This window comes from Ranitomeya variabilis, chromosome 4, assembly GCF_051348905.1.
Source record: "Ranitomeya variabilis isolate aRanVar5 chromosome 4, aRanVar5.hap1, whole genome shotgun sequence".
Classification (NCBI taxonomy): Eukaryota; Metazoa; Chordata; class Amphibia; order Anura; family Dendrobatidae; genus Ranitomeya; species Ranitomeya variabilis.
In genome coordinates, this window is record NC_135235.1 from 381,850,931 (window position 1) to 381,873,890 (window position 22,960).

At 46.2% G+C, this 22,960-nt stretch overlaps 1 protein-coding gene across 1 annotated transcript in view; it reads left to right on the forward strand.

Moving 5' to 3' along the window:
• Positions 1-299: 299 nt before the first annotated feature.
• OSBP (oxysterol binding protein) overlaps positions 300-22,960 on the forward strand; it is a 49,201-nt gene continuing 26,540 nt past the window's right edge. The window contains exons 1-8 of the mRNA XM_077250816.1: positions 300-759; positions 9,211-9,419; positions 9,508-9,758; positions 10,816-11,008; positions 12,506-12,614; positions 17,231-17,282; positions 20,438-20,569; positions 22,550-22,795. Coding sequence (XP_077106931.1) covers positions 473-759; positions 9,211-9,419; positions 9,508-9,758; positions 10,816-11,008; positions 12,506-12,614; positions 17,231-17,282; positions 20,438-20,569; positions 22,550-22,795 — 1,479 coding nt within the window. The 5' untranslated portion in view covers positions 300-472. The remainder of the gene's footprint in view (positions 760-9,210; positions 9,420-9,507; positions 9,759-10,815; positions 11,009-12,505; positions 12,615-17,230; positions 17,283-20,437; positions 20,570-22,549; positions 22,796-22,960) is intronic.

Below are 22,960 nucleotides of genomic sequence, written 5' to 3' on the forward strand. Positions count from 1 at the left end.
GTTGGTCAGGCCCGCCGGGAGGAAGCAGCGCGGCAGTTGGTCAGGCCCGCCGGGAGGAAGCAGCGCGGCAGTTGGTCAGGCCCGCCGGGAGGAAGCAGCGCAGCAGTCGGCCTACGCCATCACGCCCATATTCAGTGACTACAAGCACACAAGAGAGCGCTGGCTCATTCCAAGGATCAAGACCGCTCCCGTAGTGTCAGCCGGGGTCCCAACGTCAGACCAGTATTTGCCTACAGGGGGGGCTATTTCCTAGGGAAGGAGCCTATAAATTGTGCAAGTTTCTAGGTAAACAAGCCAGCCATTGGGTAAGAGCTGCCGAGAGGATAGGCGAGATCCGCGGCGCCGCAGAGAGACCTTCCCACTACCGGACGTCCTCCCGAGGCCCCGCCTCCATCATGCACACCCATCCGTCCATGACGTTTCTTCTGGTTCCGGCAGCCCGGTTCCGGCTCGTCCGCCTCGGTGTCTCCTGATGGCGGAGGTGCGCGCGGGTTCCGCCGCTTCCGGTTCAGTGTCCCCGTCTCTGCCCCCTCCTCCTCCGCCCCCTGCCGGACCGGCTCCTGGAGCTGCACCTCCGCTTCCGCCTGCCCCGCCACCACCAGGCTCCGGCCCGGCGCCGCCCCGGGAAAGCTCCAGCAGCTCCTCTGGCTCCGCTTCTGGCTCAGCTCGGGAAGGCTGGCTCTTCAAGTGGACCAACTATATCAAGGGTTACCAGCGGAGGTGGTTCGTCCTCAGCAATGGCCTCCTGTCCTATTACCGGTAATGTATTGCTCCGTGTCATTACTATGTCTACACCTCTGTACGTGCATTAGTGACGGTGTACTCCCCTCCGGCCTGTGCCTGCAGCGTACCCCTGACCTATGACCTCCGACCTGTGCCTGCAGCGTACCCCTGACCTATCCCCTCCGGCCTGTGTCTGCAGCGTACCCCTGACCTATCACCTCCGACCTGTGTCTGCAGCGTACCCCTGACCTATCCCCTCCGGCCTGTATCTGTGGCGTACCTCTGACCTATCACCTCCGACCTGTATCTGTGACGTACCCCTGACCTGTGTCTACGGCGTACCCCTGACCTGTCACCTCTGACCTGTGTCTACGGCGTACCCCTGACCTGTCACCTCTGACCTGTGTCTACGGCGTACCCCTGACCTGTCACCTCTGACCTGTGTCTACGGCGTACCCCTGACCTGTCACCTCTGACCTGTGTCTACGGCGTACCCCTGACCTGTCACCTCTGACCTGTGTCTACGGCGTACCCCTGACCTGTCACCTCTGACCTGTGTCTACGGCGTACCCCTGACCTGTCACCTCTGACCTGTGTCTACGGCGTACCCCTGACCTGTCACCTCTGACCTGTGTCTACGGCGTACCCCTGACCTGTCACCTCTGACCTGTGTCTACGGCGTACCCCTGACCTGTCACCTCTGACCTGTGTCTACGGCGTACCCCTGACCTGTGTCTACGGCGTACCCCTGGCCTGTCACCTCCGACCTGTGTCTACGGCGTACCCCTGGCCTGTCACCTCCGACCTGTGTCTACGGCGTACCCCTGGCCTGTCACCTCCGACCTGTGTCTACGGCGTACCCCTGGCCTGTCACCTCTGACCTGTGTCTACGGCGTACCCCTGGCCTGTCACCTCTGACCTGTGTCTACGGCGTACCCCTGGCCTGTCACCTCTGACCTGTGTCTACGGCGTACCCCTGGCCTGTCACCTCTGACCTGTGTCTACGGCGTACCCCTGGCCTGTCACCTCTGACCTGTGTCTACGGCGTACCCCTGGCCTGTCACCTCTGACCTGTGTCTACGGCGTACCCCTGGCCTGTCACCTCTGACCTGTGTCTACGGCGTACCCCTGGCCTGTCACCTCTGACCTGTGTCTACGGCGTACCCCTGGCCTGTCACCTCTGACCTGTGTCTACGGCGTACCCCTGGCCTGTCACCTCTGACCTGTGTCTACGGCGTACCCCTGGCCTGTCACCTCTGACCTGTGTCTACGGCGTACCCCTGGCCTGTCACCTCTGACCTGTGTCTACGGCGCACCCCTGGCCTGTGTCTACGGCGCACCCCTGGCCTGTGTCTACGGCGCACCCCTGGCCTGTGTCTACGGCGCACCCCTGACCTGTGTCTACGGCGCACCCCTGACCTGTGTCTACGGCGCACCCCTGACCTGTGTCTACGGCGCACCCCTGACCTGTCACCTCCGGCCTGTGGCTACGGCGTACAGTCATGTGATCACGGGCAGACTGTTGTTCTTTCTCCTAAACCAGGGGTGAGGAACCTTTTTTTTCTATTAAAGGCCAATTGGATATTTATACCATCCTTCAGGGGCCGTACAATCTCCGCCCACAAAGTACAGCCTGACTCTGGCACTGGGTTCAGGACGTAATCTTTCATTGCAAGCCCTTCAGGGTTCAGTAGTGAATACTGCATGTGTGGGATAACAGAGCAAGAAGAAATGAATGAGCTGGTTGTAATCAAAATACACCTCCCTGCCTAAGAATACAGTCCCTGAGAATCTGCCCGGGGGCCTGATAAAAGGTCATCGAGGGCTGTAAATGGCCCTGGGGCCTGAGGTTCCCCTCCCCTGTCCTAAACCCTTAACTGGTCACCCAATATCCCGTACTTGTCGGTGTATTGTCCTTTGTATAATCTGCCATGCCCAGCTCTCTACTGGCAGTGTACTGTTCACCTACAGACCTATTGCCGTGTCATTTTATCACTTATACATGCTGCAGTGGTATATGTTCACTGTACTTCACCCTTGACCTATCACCATCATCTTGTATCTGCAGAGTACTTGACCCAACATGCTGTCATATGTTAGCGCTTGTAACCAGCTGGCGTGGTCCTGACCTGTCACCTCTGTTCTCTTCTGTATATGCGGCATATTAGCTTGTGATTTGTTAACCCTGCTCCTAAACTGCCAAGTCTGTTCACTCAGGATGTCACTGTCCTATTTCTTCAGTGTGTTACTTGTAATCTACAGCATGGTGAATCTACACTGTTCTTCTTACGTTTTAGTTGCCACCGTCCTGTCCTATACCTACACTTTACTCACCTGTTACCTTCTTCCACCATCTTGACCTGTGTGTACACTGTTTTCCTTACTCTTTACCTGACACCACTGTCCTGTCCTGTGTGTACACTGTTCTTACTTGTTACCTGACACCACTGTCCTGTCCTGTGTGTACACTGTTCTTACTTGTTACCTGACACCACTGTCCTGTCCTGTGTGTACACTGTTCTTACTTGTTACCTGACACCACTGTCCTGTCCTGTGTGTACACTGTTCTTACTTGTTACCTGACACCACTGTCCTGTCCTGTGTGTACGCTGTTCTTACTTGTTACCTGACACCACTGTCCTGTCCTGTGTGTACACTGTTCTTACTTGTTACCTGACACCACTGTCCTGTGTGTACACTGTTCTTACTTGTTACCTGACACCACTGTCCTGTCCTGTGTGTACGCTGTTCTTACTTGTTACCTGACACCACTGTCCTGTCCTGTGTGTACACTGTTCTTACTTGTTACCTGACACCACTGTCCTGTCCTGTGTGTACACTGTTCTTACTTGTTACCTGACACCACTGTCCTGTCCTGTGTGTACACTGTTCTTACTTGTTACCTGACACCACTGTCCTGACCTGTGTGTACGCTGTTCTTACTTGTTACCTGACACCACTGTCCTGTCCTGTGTGTACACTGTTCTTACTTGTTACCTGACACCACTGTCCTGTCCTGTGTGTACACTGTTCTTACTTGTTACCTGACACCACTGTCCTGACCTGTGTGTACGCTGTTCTTACTTGTTACCTGACACCACTGTCCTGTCCTGTGTGTACACTGTTCTTACTTGTTACCTGACACCACTGTCCTGTCCTGTGTGTACACTGTTCTTACTTGTTACAGGACACCACTGTTCTATGTGTACGCTGTTTTCCTTTATTGTGACCTGACACCACTGTCCTGTTTGTATTCTGTTCTTGCTTGTTACCTGACACCACGCTCCTATAATGTGTACACTTTTCTCCTTACTAGTTAGGCCTCTTTCACACTTCCGTCTTTTTCCTCCCGTCGAAATCCATTGAGTTTTGAAAAAACAGGATCCTGCAAATTTTTCTGCTGGATCTTGTTTTTTCCCATAGACTTGTATTAGCGACGGATGGCCGTCGGGTGGAGAAAACGTTCAGAGGAACGTAAGCTTCTTTCACACTGGTGTCGTCTGCTGTACGTCGTCGTGCAGTAAAATGACGTGTCGACGTACAGTACGAAAATCGCGAGTGACGCATCCAGTGTAATGACGGATGCGTCGTTTGTGCTGTTGCCACAATTACAATGGAGAAATTGCCAGGAATCCTATGTCCGGGGACGAGAGAGAGAGAAAGAGAAGACTCTCTTTCCCCCGGATTTGAAAATCCTTCCGGGGATGCTCAGAGGGGAAAAATGTGATACTTCGCTGGATTCTTGTGTGTGATGGTCAGCGACGGATCCTGCGTCCATAGGCTTCCATTATAGCCGATGACGGCCAGTGCAGGATGCATCGCTGACCGATTTTCCTGTGTTTTCTCCGCACGACGGACCGCTATTTTCCGACGGATCCAGTGCACAACGGATTAAACGGATCCGTCGCTAATACAATTCTATGGGAAAATGCAGGATCCTGCAAATTTCTGCACGTCGGAAAATAAGTAGCCTTATTTCTGAACGTCAGCTCAGTGACGGATTCTGCGCTGCGTTGTTGGCTATAATGGAAGCCTAAGGTCGCAGGATCCGTCGCTGACTGTGAAAAGCAGGAATCCAGCGACTGGTTCCGTCTTTTTAAACTGAGCATGCGTGGAAGAATTTCCAGTCAGCATCAATACTAACAAGATATAATGTTAAAAAAAAAAATCGCAATATTCTTGCCTTCCGGTGTCCCGCGCAGCGTTACCGATGCTCCTGGCAGCTAGCGTTCCCAGTAATGCATTGCGAAATGACCCGATGACGTCGCTGTCTCGTGAGACCGCACGTCATCAGAGGTCATTACATGCAAGGCATTACAGGGAATGCTGGCAGCATCGCGAGCATCGGTAACGCTGCGCGGGACACCGGAAGGTAAGAATATTATTTTTAAACCTGGGTTGTGTTGTGTAAGCTTTTTTGCAGCGGAAAACTGCTGCAAAGACGCATACACAACAGGTGCACACAGTCTCGATGGGTCCATGAGAAAAAACGGGCCCAGTGCACCTGTTTTGTACAATCTGCACAGGATCCGTCATTTCAACAGTTTGACAGATCCTGTGCAGATTGTAAAAACGGAAGTGTGAAAGAGGCCTTACCTGACACCATTGTTTCCTGCCTACACTGTTCTCCTTTGTGACTTGACACCACTGTCATGTGTGTGTGCTGTTCTCCTTACTTGTTACCTGACACCACTGTCCTCTGTATGCTGTTCTTGTGTCTGGACACCACTGTTCTGTCCTTTTGTGTGTATGCTGTTCTCCTTTCTTGTGACCTAACACAACCATCCTGTCCAGTGAATGCAGTGTTCTTACTCATTACCTGACACCACTGTCCTGCCCGTGTATATTTTGCTAGCTACCTTACACCACTGTCCTGGGTGTATGCTCTTCTGCTTACTTGTTAACTGACACCACTGTCGTGTGTACACTGTTCTCCTTTCTCATTACCTTACACCACTGTCCTGGGTGTATGCTCTTCTGCTTACTTGTTAACTGACACCACTGTCGTGTGTACACTGTTCTCCTTTCTCATTACCTTACACCACTGTCCTGTGTGTGTATGTTGTTCTTTTTGCTCGTTACCTGACACTATCGTTCTTTTCTGTGCGTACGCTGTTTTTCTTGATACTTGACATCACTGTCCTGTCTATTCTGTTCTGTTCTCCTCACCTGACACCACCGTCCTGTTCTGTGTATGGTCATCTTGTTCTTACTCATTACTTGACGCCACTGTTCTTTGTGTATGCTCTTCTCCTTGTCACCTGACACCACTGTACTGTCCTTTTGTATGGTCGTGTTCTCCTTACTCGTTACCGGACACCACTGTCCTGTGTGTACACGGTACTCCTTTCTCGTGTCTAGACACCACCGTCCTGTCCTGTGTGTATGCTGTTCTTCTTGTAACCTGATGCCACTGTCCTATGTGTGTGTGTATACACTGTTCGTTTCCTGACGCCACCGTCCTGTTAGGTATGTGTACACAGTTCTCCTTATTAATTAATTTCTTGTCATCACCATCTTGTCGTGTGTCATTACAGCTTTCCCCTTGTTACGTGCCTCCACTACAGTTCTCTTTCTACATTGTTCTCACTGATCACCCTTACCCAGCTGATGTTGTACTTTTTCTGAACTTTCCTGTATAGAGTGTAGATGTTACCTCTGATTTGTTACTATTTTCCCATATCCAGTCTTGTATGTGAATTACCTACAGCTGGTAAGATGCTCTAATGGCTTCTGTTGAAGTGCTTAAAAGTTTTTTCCGATGCTGTATTTACATTGGCTGATTATGGAGGATTCCTGATAACCGCTCGTTAGTCAAGGTGAAATGATTTTTAAGCTTACATAAAAATCTTTGTTCTTGTGGAAACTGTTTGTGGCAGCATGTCCCATTATAGATCAATTGTGTTAATGATTATTCTATACGTACAGAACGATTGTGTTAACAATCTTTGTGTGCATGCACGTTCAGTCTAAACAGCTGATAAAACGACCGCCAGTAGGTTTCTATAGCCAATTGATGGCTGTTGGACGACTGCTATCTTCTCTTGTAATCGTACCCTTAGTTTTGGAGCCACACTACAAAACTTTGCTGGCATTTGCTGCTCACCTTCCTCATTTAGTTGATGTGGAATATGCCTTGTGCCATCCATATTGCCTGGCGAAATATTGCTCCTGTGCACAGAAATCGCGGCTCGTGCCTGCGCACTTTGCTTTGCCCTACTGTGGGCAGAGCCGAAAACATAAGTTCGCGTGCGCCCGCAGTAGGGCAAAGTATAGTGCGCAGGCACAAGTTCTCACCCGGCTATGTGGATGACACAAGGCATCATCCACGTTAATTAAAAAAGGAGGATGGTGAGCAGCAGCTGGGAGGGAGGGAGGGGCCCAAAACCACACCCATTGGACTAAACCGACCAGATTGCCATACAGCACAGGAGAACTTATAAAGGTTTTTGGGTGTTATACAGGGGGAGTCAGGGGCTTACATAAGCATTTGTGTAATGCAGCACAGGCATTGATTAAGGTGAGCGTTTTAGCTGATATATGACAAAACTGGTGACAGGGTCCCTTTAAAGGAAACACCATTTAGCCCCTTCCTGCCACAGCCAATTATTTATTTATTTATTTTACCTCTTTTACCTAGTGAAATAGTTAAATATATTTCTAGGAACCTTGTCTGGGAATGAAAGATCTTAAAAATTCAAACTTGACCGACTTTTTTTTCCTCCTTCCCCCAAACCGTGACAGTGACCAGTCAACTAAAACGATGGTTCATACTGGTTGAAGTTGTCCATATTCATCAACTTTAGTCTGTGTGTGGGCCCTTTTATGAGCGCAGGGGAAAACTTGCATACTGTAATCCTGGAGACACTATGGTCTGCATAGCAACTGTAAAAGGAGATTTATTAAGTTGCTTTAAAGGGGTTGTCCACATTCATGAACATCATTCAACAGGTATTCTCCCTCTCTGGGTCCAGCCCTAGCTTTTTGCCACTCCTGTGGGGATGCTGCATCAACAGGACACGTTGCCACTCTAGGCGGTCAGCTCCATGCTCTCTCCGTGGCTCGCCCTCTCTCCGTGGCTCGCCCTCTCTCCGTGGCTCGCCCTCTCTCCGTGGCTCGCCCTCTCTCCGTGGCTCGCCCTCTCTCCGTGGCTCGCCCTCTCTCCGTGGCTCGCCCTCTCTCCGTGGCTCGCCCTCTCTCCGTGGCTCGCCCTCTCTCCGTGGCTCGCCCTCTCTCCGTGGCTCGCCCTCTCTCCGTGGCTCGCCCTCTCTCCGTGGCTCGCCCTCTCTCCGTGGCTCGCCCTCTCTCCGTGGCTCGCCCTCTCTCCGTGGCTCGCCCTCTCTCCGTGGCTCGCCCTCTCTCCGTGGCTCGCCCTCTGTTGCTGAGATCTGGAATTCAGTGACTAGCTAATGATGGCGCATAATGTAACTGCAGTAGCCAAAATATCAAGACAGGAGCTGCGCGGGGGAGCCGATGCTGGACCCGGATGGGCTGGTCAGTTATTTTACAGTTTGGGGCCCACTTTACTGCAACTCCGTGCAATAAAAATGGTTGCAAAAGTTTACATATACTTGAAGTGACTCAGTGATTTCCTTTTCTATAGTGGAGCGTTCTGCAGGTGCAGAGATAAGTGTGAGAAGGCACAGTTCCCTGATTGGCACGTGACACCACAGGCTGACCCAGGTTTATCTCATTGGAGACATCACTGCATGTCACTGAGAATTGACAGGATTCCCTGGAAACGCCTTCTTTATTAACCTTTTCATTCACTTTTTTTTTCCTCTTCGTCTTTGATATCTCTAAGCTGAATAGTAATTTTATCGTATTTAACACTTTTCCTGCCAGTGATTGTGGTGTTCCATGAAATGGATGCTATGTGCTCTTATTAATGGGGGAGCAGAAAGATCAGGATGAAATCGTGATCTGCTGACACAGGAGAACTGTGTTGATGAATTCTTGTGATTACTACCCCATCAATAAGGTTGTACAGACAGATTTAATCAACCGGTATCATTGTAATCAGTATAACTGCACCAACCTGACACTGTCTGTAGGTTACTGTGTACAATCCTGCTGACAGGTTCCCTTTAACGTTTCTATTGCCTACAGTAAGGCTATGTGCACACGTTCAGGATTTCTTGCAGAAATTTCCTGAGCAAAACTGGACATTTTCTGCAAGAAATCCGCATGCGTTTTTAGACGCGTTTTTTTTTCCCAGAGCTTCCCAATGCATTAAATAGCGGGAAAAAACGTGAAAAATCCGCAAAATTAATGAACATGCTGCGTTTTTTACTGCGATGCGTTTTTTTTCATGTGCACAAAAATTGCGGAATGCATTCAAAATGATGGGATGCTTAAGTATGCGTTTTTTATAGCGAAAAAACGTGAAAAAACTGCAACGTGTGCACACAGCCTAAGAGTACCTGCAAACTGTTGTTGTTCACGTAAAGTTCTTCTAAAGTTGCAGTCTACATTGTTTTTCCGCAGATCGAAAGCAGAGATGCGGCATACCTGTCGGGGCACGATCAATCTGGCCACTGCCAATATTTCTGTAGAGGATTCCTGTAATTTTGTGATTTCTAATGGGGGAGCTCAGACATATCACCTGAAGGCAAGCTCCGAAGTGGAGCGCCAACGATGGATTACAGCCTTAGAGCTTGCCAAGGCGCGGGCTGTCAAGATGCAGGCAGAATCGGGTAAGCCAGACTTGAAGCTGTTGGCATTCATACTCCATGCTGACTTATTGCTGTCGCATATGATAAATATACTGGTTGTCTCTTGCAGATGATTCTGGAGATGATGATCCCACTTCTCAGACAGATAAAGCAGAAGTTCACAACACACTGCGTGCACTCTCAGGAAAGGTTGAAGATCTGGGTACATGCAATGACCTTATTGCGAAACATGGCACCGCACTACAACGCTCTCTGAGTGAATTAGAGAGTCTGCGCCTCCCTCAAGACAGCTCCGAAAAGATCAAGCAGGTCAACGAGAGAGCAACACTTTTCAGGATCACCTCTAATGCTATGATAAATGTGAGTGAGAGGGATTATACAATTCTCGGTGGTAAAAAAACAAAACACACATTTTAATTTAGCAGCATATGAATCTGTTAAAAAAGGGTTGTCCAACTCCTTTAACAGCTTGGCTGTTTATGATGGGATAGAAAATGCCAGGGGAAGTCGTCGCTGTAGGCACAGGAACTGGGCAAGTCCTGGAGCCAAATATGAAGTTTTGAGACAGGCAAGCTGTTAGGTTTTGCATTCTTACCTTCCTATTAACAGCTTTACTGTTTCTCTAAAGACAAAAAACCCTTCTTGCTTGCCTCTAGGATTGGCACAGTTCCTCTGCTGATTGTGCTGACACCCCTCAGTCACAAGTATGAGGTGTGTTTAATAATTCAACCTTGCTGTTAATGCAATATTTTGCTTTATAGTGATAAGGAAAAATAGCAGCACAGTCCTGATGTTGTGGGTGCAGTATTTCCACAAGCAATCACCAAGCAGCATCCAAATGTAGAAAAAAATAAACTGGAAGCAGCACTACAGTGGATATCGGTGAAAAAAGTGGACTTCTTTCACACAGATATATGCGATGCTTGAGAAGGACTTCAACGGCTTGTATCTGTGTGAATGAAGTCCACTTTTTTCACCGATATCCACTGCAGTGCTGCCTCCGGTCTATTTTTTTTTTCTATCTTTATAGTTAGATTTAAATGTAAAGGAATGCAAAATACAATCTATATATAACATTGTAAAGCGTTTGGGTGAAGTATAAATAATACCTAAAATTATTTGTTTCAATATCATCTCATTGGAGAGTGTAAGCATTTTAAGTGGGAAACCTGAACGTAAAAGTGTTTACAACCCCCCACTTTACCACCACCTTCATCCCAGTTTAATGAGGTTGTCCTTACTGTTGTGGATTTCGATGTCAGATGGCCATCTTCTGCTCTGAACTGTATTTCCTAAGGCAGATACATTGCAAAACCAACAATGTAAACAGTGCCGTTTCGTTGAACCCTTTTTCTATGCAGGAACAATAAACTGATTTGAGAATCCTGAATTATCTCCCATTCTTTTTTCCATTCAGGCATGTCGAGACTTCATGTCTCTCGCAGAGAGTCATAGTAAGCGCTGGCAGAGAGCTTTGCAATACGAACGAGATCAGAGGTTACGCTTGGAAGAGACATTGGAACAGTTAGCAAAGCAGCACAACCACCTGGAGCGGGTTTTCCGTGGAGCCACTGTGCTGCCTGCAGAGACTCGATCTGGGGTCTCTAAAGGTGAGATTCAATGCACCATGTAGTAGATTGGCTCACTCGGCTGCACGCAAAGATAGACAATGGAACCAGGGCTGTGGAGTCGGTAAGCCAAACCTCTGACTCCTCAATTTCCATGACTCCGACTCCACCAAAATGGTCTCTGACTCCAGGACTCCGACTCCACAGCCCTGAATTGAACACTGTCTCTTTAAAGCCGGGATCACACTTGCGAGAAACTCGCACGAGTCTCGCATCTCAATACCCAGCACAGCCGCTGGCACTCGGGACTGGAGTGTGCGGCTGCATGTATTTCTATGCAGCTGAATGCTCCGGTCGGCGTGCCGGCGGCAGTGCCAGGCATTGAGATGCGAGACTTGTGCGAGTTTCTCGCAAGTGTGATCCCGGCATAAGGCTGGTTTCAGACTTGCATTGCTGTGCGCTGCGGATGGCAGCATACTTTCTCCGTGAAGCTCCGCCGAGGCTTTGCCTACTGCCTCCTGCGTTGCCCTGCGTACCTATCGTTATCATTGGGTGTGCAGGGACGTACACTGTTTGCGGATGCCTCAGCATGCGCCGCTTGGATCCTGCGCCGTCCAACAAAATGCAACATGTTGCATTGGGCGTAGCGTCCAAACGGCACATGCGGAGGCATCCGCTAACAGCGTACGTCCCTTCATACCCAATAATAGAGATGGGTACGCAAAGAGAAATATGCGGAATGTAGGCGGGGTTTGAGGGAGGAAGTACGCTGCCATCCGCAGCCCTCCCATATGCTAGTGTGAAACCAGCCTAAGACTCTCACTGGTTTATTAGGAGTGCTGCATAAGCCAGTGCAGAGTTCTGAAAATAAAACAAGGCCTTCCTGGCCTAAGGGAAAACAAAGCAAAACATACAGCACAGTCCATGTGGTTGCGGGGATCCGACCGCTCAGGAAAAACCAACATATGCACGTTCAGCTTCTTTATCCAGACACTGGCATTCCATTCTCCAGCCCTTCTGAACACTGCCTTAGAAGGCCAACTATTTAAATCCCAGACCACACCTTGGGGTGGAAATGAGGTGGGCAACCTCCCACCTACTCTATGGTTGTCCACAAAAACCTTGCCCCATAAATGGCCAAATAACCCCTCTCAACACATCCCTTACTGAAAGCCTCATTGAAATGTATCTCCCCTCCAATACCTTGCCAGTGTCTTTGCCACCATCTGAAGACAAGCAGGTTTAGTACAGTTTATATGCATTACTGAGGTTTTGGGTTCAAATCCAACTATAATATTGATTTTCATCTGCAAATTTAACAGTACAAGTGGTGTGTGTATCCTTTTCTTCTTGGAATCAAGTATTACTGTGTTGGCTATGTAGTAGTTTTGTGTTAAGTTGCTTGCTATGTAGTATCTAGGATATATGGATCATCCAGCCAATCTGTCCTTCCTTGGTTCAAAATGTAGCACATCCACATCCAGGCACACAGTTATCACAAATTATCCTGGTGGGTGAAAGCTCCCTTTGTGTCTTTAGACCCATGCGGGACCGGCAAAGGAGACCTTAGTGATGAAGATGACGAGAATGAATTCTTTGATGCTCCTGAAATAATTAGCAGTCCTTCCCAAGATGGCTTGGGGCACAAGTAAGTGGGAAGGAGGGTTTAAAAAATTGTTCATTCTTTATTTAAAGGGAACCTGTCACCCCCCCCCCCCCCCCGGCATTTTTAACTAAGAGAGCCACCTTGTGCAGCACTAATGCTTCATTCTGTCAAGGTGGCTCTTTATTTGGGGACCCTTCCAAAACTGCAATATTCGTTTTTTTTTTAATTTGCCTGCCATACCTGTAGTCTGTCAGGGGGGCATGTCTTTTTCCCCCCCGGACACAAACGCCTCCCAGCCATCACTCAGCCCCTCCGTGCTCTGCCTCCTGTGCCTTCATTAACGCCCCCGGCACCCACGCTGTAAGTTCCCATCATGTGATATGAGTCGAAGGGCAGCGCAAACTGCGCATTCCCGAAAAAAAAAAAAAGCTTACAGCGCAGGCGCCAGGGACGTTGATGAAGGCACAGGAGGCGGCGCCTTATTACTGGGAGTGCCAGACCTGCGACCATTAGGCCACCATCAATGAACAAATAGAAGCTGCCCCAGTCCTCTTTTGATAACTGTCCAAAGACTCGAATTGGCCTTTAATCCACATGCGGTAAATACAAAAAATATTTCACTGGGCACTTGTCACAATCTTGTGCTTGTTTTTCTACATCATTGGACCACACTGCAGGCATGTTAGATTTGGGGTGTCATTGCAACTATTGGGACTCGTGATTGTGGGGTCCCAATAGGGCTGTTAACCATCTACCTGCTGCTGTAATGATTGACAGTAGCATCTAGGGGGTGAAACGTCTGGAGCTGAAACCAGTTATGGCCAATGCATCAGGATGTCGCCTATATTATACAGGTGACACCAACCTCATTTTCACTTTGTTGTGGGGTGCGATTTACTTGGTTTTCAGTCATGATTTTTTATTTTTTTTTTATATAGTGCCTTGTTGTAGCCTACTAACTGCATGTGGCGGAGGCCTTCGCATGCAGCAGTTAACCTGTTAATCTGTGACTGTGGCATTTACATCTAGCATACAGGAGGGCGCTTTGTTCTAGCTGCCCATCAGTTGATTGTGGGGCACTTTTGGGTTCCCACGACATCTGGAGGTTTGCTGAAGATTTACTTGCTTGTCAAGATTGTACTCTTGTGAATCCAGCTCGTAGCGGACGTCCATAACAGAGTATTTTAGCTATATACAGCAATATTGCTATCTATCTATCTATATTCATATATTCTCGTGTATATATAAAGAGATTTTACGATCTCAGATTTAGGTATTAACAAATACAAGAACTGGAAAACTGTTTTTTTTTTTTTTGTTTGATCATCACCCATTCTCCCATTAGGAATTAAAAACCCAAAAAAATGAAATATACACTCCACGTTTGTAAAAGTACTATCTATCGAAATGAGATTAACCTGATAGGTAAGCAGTGTAACAAAAATGCAAGAACTGCGTTTTTTCCCATTGAACAGCTGAAAGAAATACAATCAACACATCATATCTACCACAAAATTATATACCGTATTTTTCGGACTATAAGACGCACCGGACTATAAGGCGCACCCAGGTTTTAGAGGTGGAAAATAGGGAAAAAAATATTTGAAGCAAAAAAAATGTGGTAAAATATTTAATAACATAAATAACATACTATTATATGTGGTGTTATTATATATAATAGTATGTTATTATGTTGGAAGCTGCGGGACCAGTGTGGTGTCTGTGAAGTACGATATGAAGACGCTGGAGGGTGAGTATAAGGGCTCATTTCCACATGCGAGGCACACGTCCGTATCTCGCATGTGGAAACCAAGCTCTGGCGCCGGCACTTTGGAGCGGAGCTGTGCAGCTCCATGTGTTCCTATGCGGCCGCACGCTCCGCTCTGGAGTGCCGGCTCCACAGCTTGGTTTCCACATGCGAGACACGGACGTGTGCCTCGCATGTGGAAATGAGCCCTAAGAATGGGTGCACAGGGCTTATAGTGAAAGCACCACTCCAGCACTGCAAAATAACACTGGAGTGCTGCTTTAAAATCCCATGGGAGAACTATAACTCCCAGCTTGTCCTGCAGATCCTATGACATGCTGGGAGTTATAGTTCACCAAAGGAGTGGCAGAGTGCTTTATTGTGTTTTGTAAAGACTGACCCCTTAATTGTGGCAGCCAGCCACACTGTGGTGAGGTAAAAGCTGGAGCATCCCATGGCTGCACACACAGAGCCCTCCCTGTTGTTGTTGCCTTTCCACAGCGCAGGACATAAGAGGAAGCTGCAGATTCTAGGTGGGAGTCTGAAGGACCTGTGATGATGTCAGAAGAAGGAGGTCTCTGAGCTGCCATGTGATGCTCCAGCCCGCCCACTCCTGACATCACACAGGTCCTCCCTGTGCACCAGACAGCTCAGCGTCCAGCACAGGCAGGTAGACAGCGATCTCCTGGCCCCTGCTGCTGCCTCCTCCTCCCCCGGACACACAGATTCTCCCCGGAATCAGTGCTGGGGAAACTGTGTCCCTGCTTAAGTGCAGCATTCATTTGCTGCTCCCCGCTCACCGCTCAGCTGATCGGTGGGCGGGGAGCAGCTAATAAATATTCACTGCACTTAATCAGCGGGGCCATGTGCTTTCCCCAGCAGCTGATTCCGGGCAGCGGGGACATCCTGAAGTGGGATAACAGTGCGATCCCACCCGCTGCTGCCCCCCTCCCCACATGCTATATCCGTACTATAAGACGCACCCACACTTTCCTCCCAAATTTGGAGGAAAGAAAGTGCGTCTTATAGTCCGAAAAATACGGTAAATAAAAAAACTGCAGTTCCCCCTTCGACCAAAATTAAAACCGTAACGGCTCTTGAAAAATGGCAACACAAAAAAAATTTCAAATACAAATTCCAATTTTATTTTATTTATTTATTTTTTTAACATTTATCAAAAATGCCTAGGTTTTTTTTTTTATTATACTGACCTGGAGAATCATTATCACAGGTTGTCTTTACTGTATAACAAACAATGTAAATAAAAATAATCAAAAAAGTGCAATTCATATATATATATATATATATATATATATATATAATTTTTTTTTTTTCTTTGCCACACATGGAATTTTTCTCCCTCTTTCCAGTGCATCGTGCATGAATGAGGTCAGTCAAAAGTGCAACTCATCCAACAATAAACAAGCTCTCGGTCTTCTAAAAAAAAGGAAAACTGCGTTATGGCTGTTGGAAAAGTAGGAGGAAAAAATTATAGCGGAAAATCACACCTGGTCCAGAAGCTATAGGTTTAAAAGCCAAATACCACATTACTTTCCCTCTGTAAAAGTATGCATGAAAATGCCAGGAACATACCTGAGAGCCAAAGAATTCTGTAAAGCGCCAGTATTCTTAAAACTACTTTAGTACCATACATTAACCCCGTAATGACCGGAGCGTTTTTCGTTTTTGTTTTTTGCTCCCCTTCTTCCCAGAGCCATAACTTTTTTTATTTTTCCGTCAATATGGCCATGTGAGGGCTTATTTTTTGCGGGACAAGTTGTACTTTTGAATAACATCATTGGTTTTAACCATGTCGTGTACTAGAAAATGGGAAAAAAATCCAAGTGTGGTGAAATTGCAAAAAAAGTGCAATTCCACACCTGTTTTTTTGTTTGGCTTTTTTGCTAGGTTCACTACATGCTAAAACTGACCTGCCATTATGATTCTCCAGGCCAAACATGTCTAGGCTATTTTTTGTCTAAGTGGTGGAAAAAAAAAATCCAAACTTTGCTAAAAAAATTGCGCCATTTTCCGATACCTGTAGCTTCTCCATGTTTCGTGATCTGGGGTCGGTTGAGGGCTTATTTTTTGCATGCCGAACTGACATTTTTATACCATTTTGGTGCAGATACGTTTTGATCGCCCGTTATTGCATTTTAATGCAATGTCGCGGCGACCAAAAAAATGTAATTCTGGTGTTTGTTTTTTTTCGCTACTCCATTTAGCATCAAGTTAATCCTTTTTTTTAATTGATAGATCGGGCTATTCTGAACTCGGCGATACCAAATATGTGTAGGTTTGTTTTTTGTTGTTTTTTTTTAATGGGACGAAAGGAGGGTGATTTGAACTTTTATATATTTTTTTTTTTATACTTTTGCCATGCTTCAATAGCCATGGGAGGCTAGAAGCTGGCATAGCTGATCAGCTCTGCTATATAGGGGCAATGCTCAGATCGCCTCTATGTAGCAAAATTACTGCATTGCTATGAGCGCCAACCACTGGATGGCGCTTACAGCAATCCGGCATCAACAACCATAGAGGTCTGCAGGAGACCTCTGGTTGTTATGCTGACGCACCGATGACCCCTGGGTGTCACCGGTGCACACATCAGGCCTGTTGGCCGGAAGCGCTTGTTAAATGCCCCTAGTTAATAGGTGCGGGCGGATCGCAATTCTGCCCGCCCTATTGCGGGCACATGTCATCTGTTCAAAACAGCTGACATGTCCTGGCTTTGATGCGGGCTCACCACCGGAGCACGCATCAAAGCGGGGGTTCTGCCATTGGACGTACTGTTCTGTACGATGGCAGAAAGGGTTTAAAAGAAGCCCTACTGTAGGGATTTAATACTTAGTATTTTCATGAAATTAATAGACATGTCTTTCTATACATTTTTTCATCTCTTCTTTTACAGACGATCTGGAAGCAACATCAGTGCTGCAAGCTGTGACATTATGGAGGAACAGGTAAGGCGCAAAATTCAGAAAGGTGCACAGTCTTCTAGAAGTGAAAATGTGAACTTTTATAAGAAAAGTTAATTTTCTGGTATATATTTTATTAAAGGGAATTTGTCTAGCAGATTTTGCTATGTAATCTGAAGACAGCAGGAGGTAGCGGTTGAACCCCAGAATTCAGGGATATGTCATTTGTCAGTGCTGTTTTTTACCAACTGAAGAGGATTTATCACTAAGAGGTTAACATTGCCACTAGTCTGGCAACGCCCCCTCCTGTGATAAGCAGCTCACTGTTTATGGACTTTGTACACTGATTCTGGGGTGGGCAGGGGCAGCCTTCCCAGCTCTGCTTTATTGTAACTCTTAAGAACCACTGCACCCAGTAACCTAAATGATAAATTGTTTGATTCAGCTTCTCATTACGTAGATCAGGCTGCTTTCAGGAGAGGTAGCAAAAACCTACTGACAGATTCCCTTCACTCACGGGCGATTTTTTTTTTTTTTTTTTTTTTTTTTTTTTTTTTCCCCTCCCCTTCCAAGAACCATAACTTTTTTTTCTTTTTGTTCCGGCGATATGCCTGTATGAGGTGTTTGTGTTTTGGTTTTTTTTGTGGGACAAGTTCTTTTGAACGCCACCATTGATTTTTACCATATACTGTACTGGAAAACGGGGAAAAATTTTCCAAGTGTGGTGAAATTCCAGAAAAAATGTGCTGTCTGGTCTATGATCCAGCCATGCCCGTCTTTTAAGGCATGCGTAAAAGTGCAGTCCGCCACAGTTTTGTGCACTTCTGAAAAGCCTAATACTGCAGAACAGAAGCCAGATGGAGTCAAGAGTAATGCTGCTGCCTCATTAGTGAATGGATCCCTCAGGGGGTTTCATCTGAATCACATCACATATTTTGTAGATTTAGATGGAAATCCCGATGTAAGTGCTCGGCATAGAGAACAGGATAAATGTGAACAGATCCAAAATGTTCTGTGGCCAAAAATGCCACCAATAAAAGCTTCTATTCAGTCCACAAAAATACAAGTCCCCACTCAGGTTTGTCATCTGTTAACAGAAATATAGGGGGCCTCCGCGTTACTGGTAGCACAAAGTCTCTGGAAAAGTGATGTGGCCCCCACCAAAATAAATCCAGCAAAATCTGCGCTCCCATATCCAAATCCCCCCCCTCCTCCACAGTGTTCCTAAACCGCAGTTAGCGTCCACATCTTTAGCTTTACTGTAGCGAGGAGAGCACACTTAAACCCTTTCTGCCAGCTGACGGAATAGTACGTCAGCTGGCAGATCCCCTGCTTTAAGGTGGGCTCCGGCGGTGAGCCCACCTTAAAGCCGCGACATGTCAGCTGTTTTGTACAGCTGACATGTGCGCGCAATGAGCGCGAGCGGAATCGCGATCCGCCCGCGTCCATTAACTAGTTAAATGCCGCCGTCAAGCGCTGACAGCGGCATTTAACTAGCGCTCCCGGCCGTGCGGCCGGATGTACTCGCACTGCTGACCCCCGTCACATGATCAGGGGTCAGCGGTGCATTGCCATAACAACCAGAGCTCTCCTTGAGACCTCTATGGTTGTTGATGGCTGATTGCTTTGAGCGCCACCCTGTGGTCGGCGCTCAAAGTACACCTGGATTTCTGCTACATAGAGGTGATCTGTATTTCACCTCTATGTAGCAGAGCCGATCGAGTTGTGCATGCTTCTAGCCTCCTATGGAGGCTATTGAAGCATGCCAAAATAAAAAAAAAAGTGTTTAAAAATATAAAAAAAATAAAAAATATATAAAAGTTCAAATCACCCCCCTTTCGCCCCAATCAAAATAAAACAATTAAAAAAAAATTAAACATACACATATTTGGTATCGCCGCGTTCAGAATCGCCCGATCTATCAATAAAAACAAAGGATTAACCTGACCGCTAAATGGCGTAGCGAGAAAAAAAATCAAAACGCCAAAATTACGTTTTTTTGGTCGCCGCGACATTGCATTAAAATGCAATAACGGGCGATCAAAAGAATGTATCTACACCAAAATGGTATAATTAAAAACGCCAGCTCGGCACGCAAAAAATAAGCCCTCACCTGACCCCAGATCACAAAAATTGGAGACGCTACGGGTGTAGGAAAATGGCGCAATTTTTTTTTTTTTTTAAGCAAACTTTGGAATTTTTTTTTACCACTTAGATAAAAAGTAACCTAGACATGTTAGGTGTCTATGAACTCGTAATGACCTGGAGAATCATAATGGCAGGTTAGTTTTAGCATTTGGTGAACCTAGCAAAATAGCCAAACAAAAAACAAGTGTGAGATTGCACTTTTTTTGCAATTTCATCACACGTGGAATTTTGTTCCCGTTTTCTGTTACACGGCATGGTAAAACCAATGGTATCGTTCAAAAGTACATCTCGTCCCGCAAAAAATAAGCCCTCACATGGCCATATTGACGGAAAAATAAAAAAGTTATGGCTCTGGGAAGGAGGGGAGCGAAAAACGAAAATGAAAAAACGGAAAAAGCTCCGGGGGTGAAGGGGTTAATTTATGGGGTCTGTCTCCAGAAGCACTGCAATGTACAGTCACGAAAATGGCAGATGTGCATTTTCACTTAGCAACATCCATTGCTGCTCGTTTCTGGAGAACATTCATGGAGTCAAAATCCTCACTACACCTGTAGATACATACCCTGAGGGATGTAACTTCAAAATTGTGCTCAATTGAGGGGAATTCTGTTCTTCTAGCTCTTAGGGACACATATGCGAGGTTTGTATAGCGCTGGAGCTTGTAAGTCATGTTATCACACTCACAGGGGCGTGATAACATGCTAAGTGGGCCGACTAGTCTGGGGACACGCAAGCCCCAGCGACTAGTCAAAGGGTTAATTTACTTATCAACGGACTTTAGAAATACTTTTTCTCCAGATCTGTGTGTGTGTAGTAGAACACAGGGGCTGTTAGGCTGGATGTCTACATATGCTGGCGCAACTGCTGGTGGTTCTGGGGGCACGGGGAACTTATCAGGTCCTCCTTAATACATAGCTGCAAGTATGTCACATCTTCCTCTCTGAATACAGGGCAATCACCTGGACATAGCCGCAGTATTTTGAGTGTTGTTTTTCTAAAAATTTTAGATGGCCACATGACATGCAGCTTTTTATTCTATTTACACTATATAGGTACGCCCACAATCGGAGGACACAAGGAAGGAGAGGCGCACAAGAATTCCATACAAACCAAACTACAGCCTCAACTTGTGGAGTGTTATGAAGAACTGCATTGGGAAAGAGCTGAGCAAGATCCCAATGCCTGTAAGTATGAAGAAAACAGTGATCTTTTTATGTCTTTTTCCCTCCTTACTGAGATTTAGCTGTGACAATATTGTTCATCATGTGACAGACTCACCAATTTTCCTTTTTAAAATGTGCTGGCCTATCCAGACCTGTTGCCTCCTAAAATTTCCAATTTTTTCTTAAACAAAAAAAAAAAAAATCCTAGGGAGTTCATTTTAATAAATAAATCTTGGAACAAAAATAGCTTCCACTATTGGATGTTAAAAAAAAAATAGTTCCTGTGACGAGAATCTTATAAATCTGCCTCTTTATGTTCTGCGTAATGTCTGTATCTTACGGAGGACCTGGCCTGTCCATAGATGCCACATCTCCTGGGAAGGGGGGGGAAGCAAAAGAGTATACTGACATTGCTGCCAGGGCCGGTTTTAGACACAGTGGGGCCCTGGGCAAAAGCTTTAAATGCTCACATATTCCACATCACACAGAAACATTTCGATTGTATTTACATGCACTGAGTTCAGACCGGTAAACGAGTGCATCGATAATATTGGTCTTTCACTGCTTGTTACCCGGCCTCTTTACACTGGCTGAGGAACAATGTTGGGGACAGAACAATCACTAGTAGACCAGTCTGTCCCCATACGTACAGTATCATGTTATCAGCAGCACATCTGCAGGGTACACCAGGCGACGTGCTGCTGGGAATAATGATTTTTGTTCCGGCATAGACAATCCAATCACTCAATGAATAGGCAGCATTTTTCTTATTTAGTATAATACACCCATAGTCCTCCATATTGTATAATACACACCCCATATAGTATAATGTGCTCCAAATAACTCCATATACTGGTACTTTAATACACTCCCCATAGTCCTCCATATAGTACAATGCATTCTAGTATAATGCAGGTCCCACATAGTATAATGCAACTCATAGTCCTAAATAGAGTATAATGCAGCCCCCCCTCAGAGCATAATGCAGCGCCCACTCAGAGTATTTTTCAGCCCCCTCACACACAGTATAATGCAGCCTTCCCCCACACAGTCTAATGTATCCTCCCCCATAGAGTATAATGCAACCCCCACACCACACACACACAATGTAATGCAGGCCCCCTCATAGTATAATCCCAGAAAGAGCAGAGGATTACAGGATGAAAACACAGGTTATACTGAATTTTTTTTTTTTTTTAACAAAACTACATATCAATCTGCTGTGTTCCCCCTGTTCTGTAGCATGGTGTTTGCACATTGGACTGAATTTTTATGTTGTTGGGTTCTCTTTAAATACCCCAAACTTGTTTTCATTGAGTACTTACAAAAATAGGGGTAAGATTAAAATTTTGTAAGGAAGAGAAACCAAAAACTTCTGTTCTTTTAGTTTCAGTTTATAATGTATACTTTGGGTTACAGATGCGGCAGTGTCAATTGTGATCCATCTTTTTTTTTTATTTTTTATTTAAACTTTGGTCCTAGTGGATAAAGCGCTTGCGACCAGTCTTTTGGTCTTACTCGGCCTGTGAGGCTTGAGGGCATGTCCAATTCGGGGCAATTCTTTTCTCCTGACTTTCATGGTGCCCTGTAATTGCATAGCCGTCCTGGCTGCTGGGAATGCTTGTTTCTTTGTCTTGCGTTTCTGTTCCGGTGGCTCATGGGATCGAAACATTCACTGCTTGTATAAAGCTACCCCCACCCAAGAAAACTATCCTAAGACTTGCGTCAGCTTAAGCTGATGCAAGTTGTTGTATGAGGGAAGCATTTACTATTATTCATCTCCATTTTATGCAAGTTTTTATTGACTGAGACCTGTCAGTGAAAAGGGCAGAAAAAGAAAAAAAAAGTATTCAGTTCTTTGTACACAGAGCATTCCTTGAATTGTAGTTACACATGGCATTATGACCATTGATGTAAAACACTACGTGTGAATACAATTCTTATTGATTTTATAATAAATATTTACAGCCTAATTCTTACTTTTTTCTTCTCCACCATTAGGTGAATTTCAACGAACCACTCTCAATGCTTCAGCGTCTGACCGAGGACATGGAATACTACACCCTGCTGGACCGGGGAGCTCAGTGTGAGAGTGCTCTTGAGCAGCTGTGTCTAGTCGCTGCCTTCACTGTATCTTCATACTCCACCACAGTCTTCCGTGCCAGCAAACCTTTTAATCCGCTCCTAGGAGAGACATTTGAGCTGGATCGAATGGAGGATTGCGGCTATCGCTCGCTATGTGAGCAGGTCTGTCTACCTAAATAAAATGAATGCATGTATGTATGTATGTGTACATTATGTATGTGTATGTTTGTGTTTTTCCCTATGGGTCTCCACATTTTGGGTAACGAGTCTTAAGGTCTTTGAGTGACGTTCCTTTAATGAAGCCTCTTATGTTTTGCTCTGAAAACT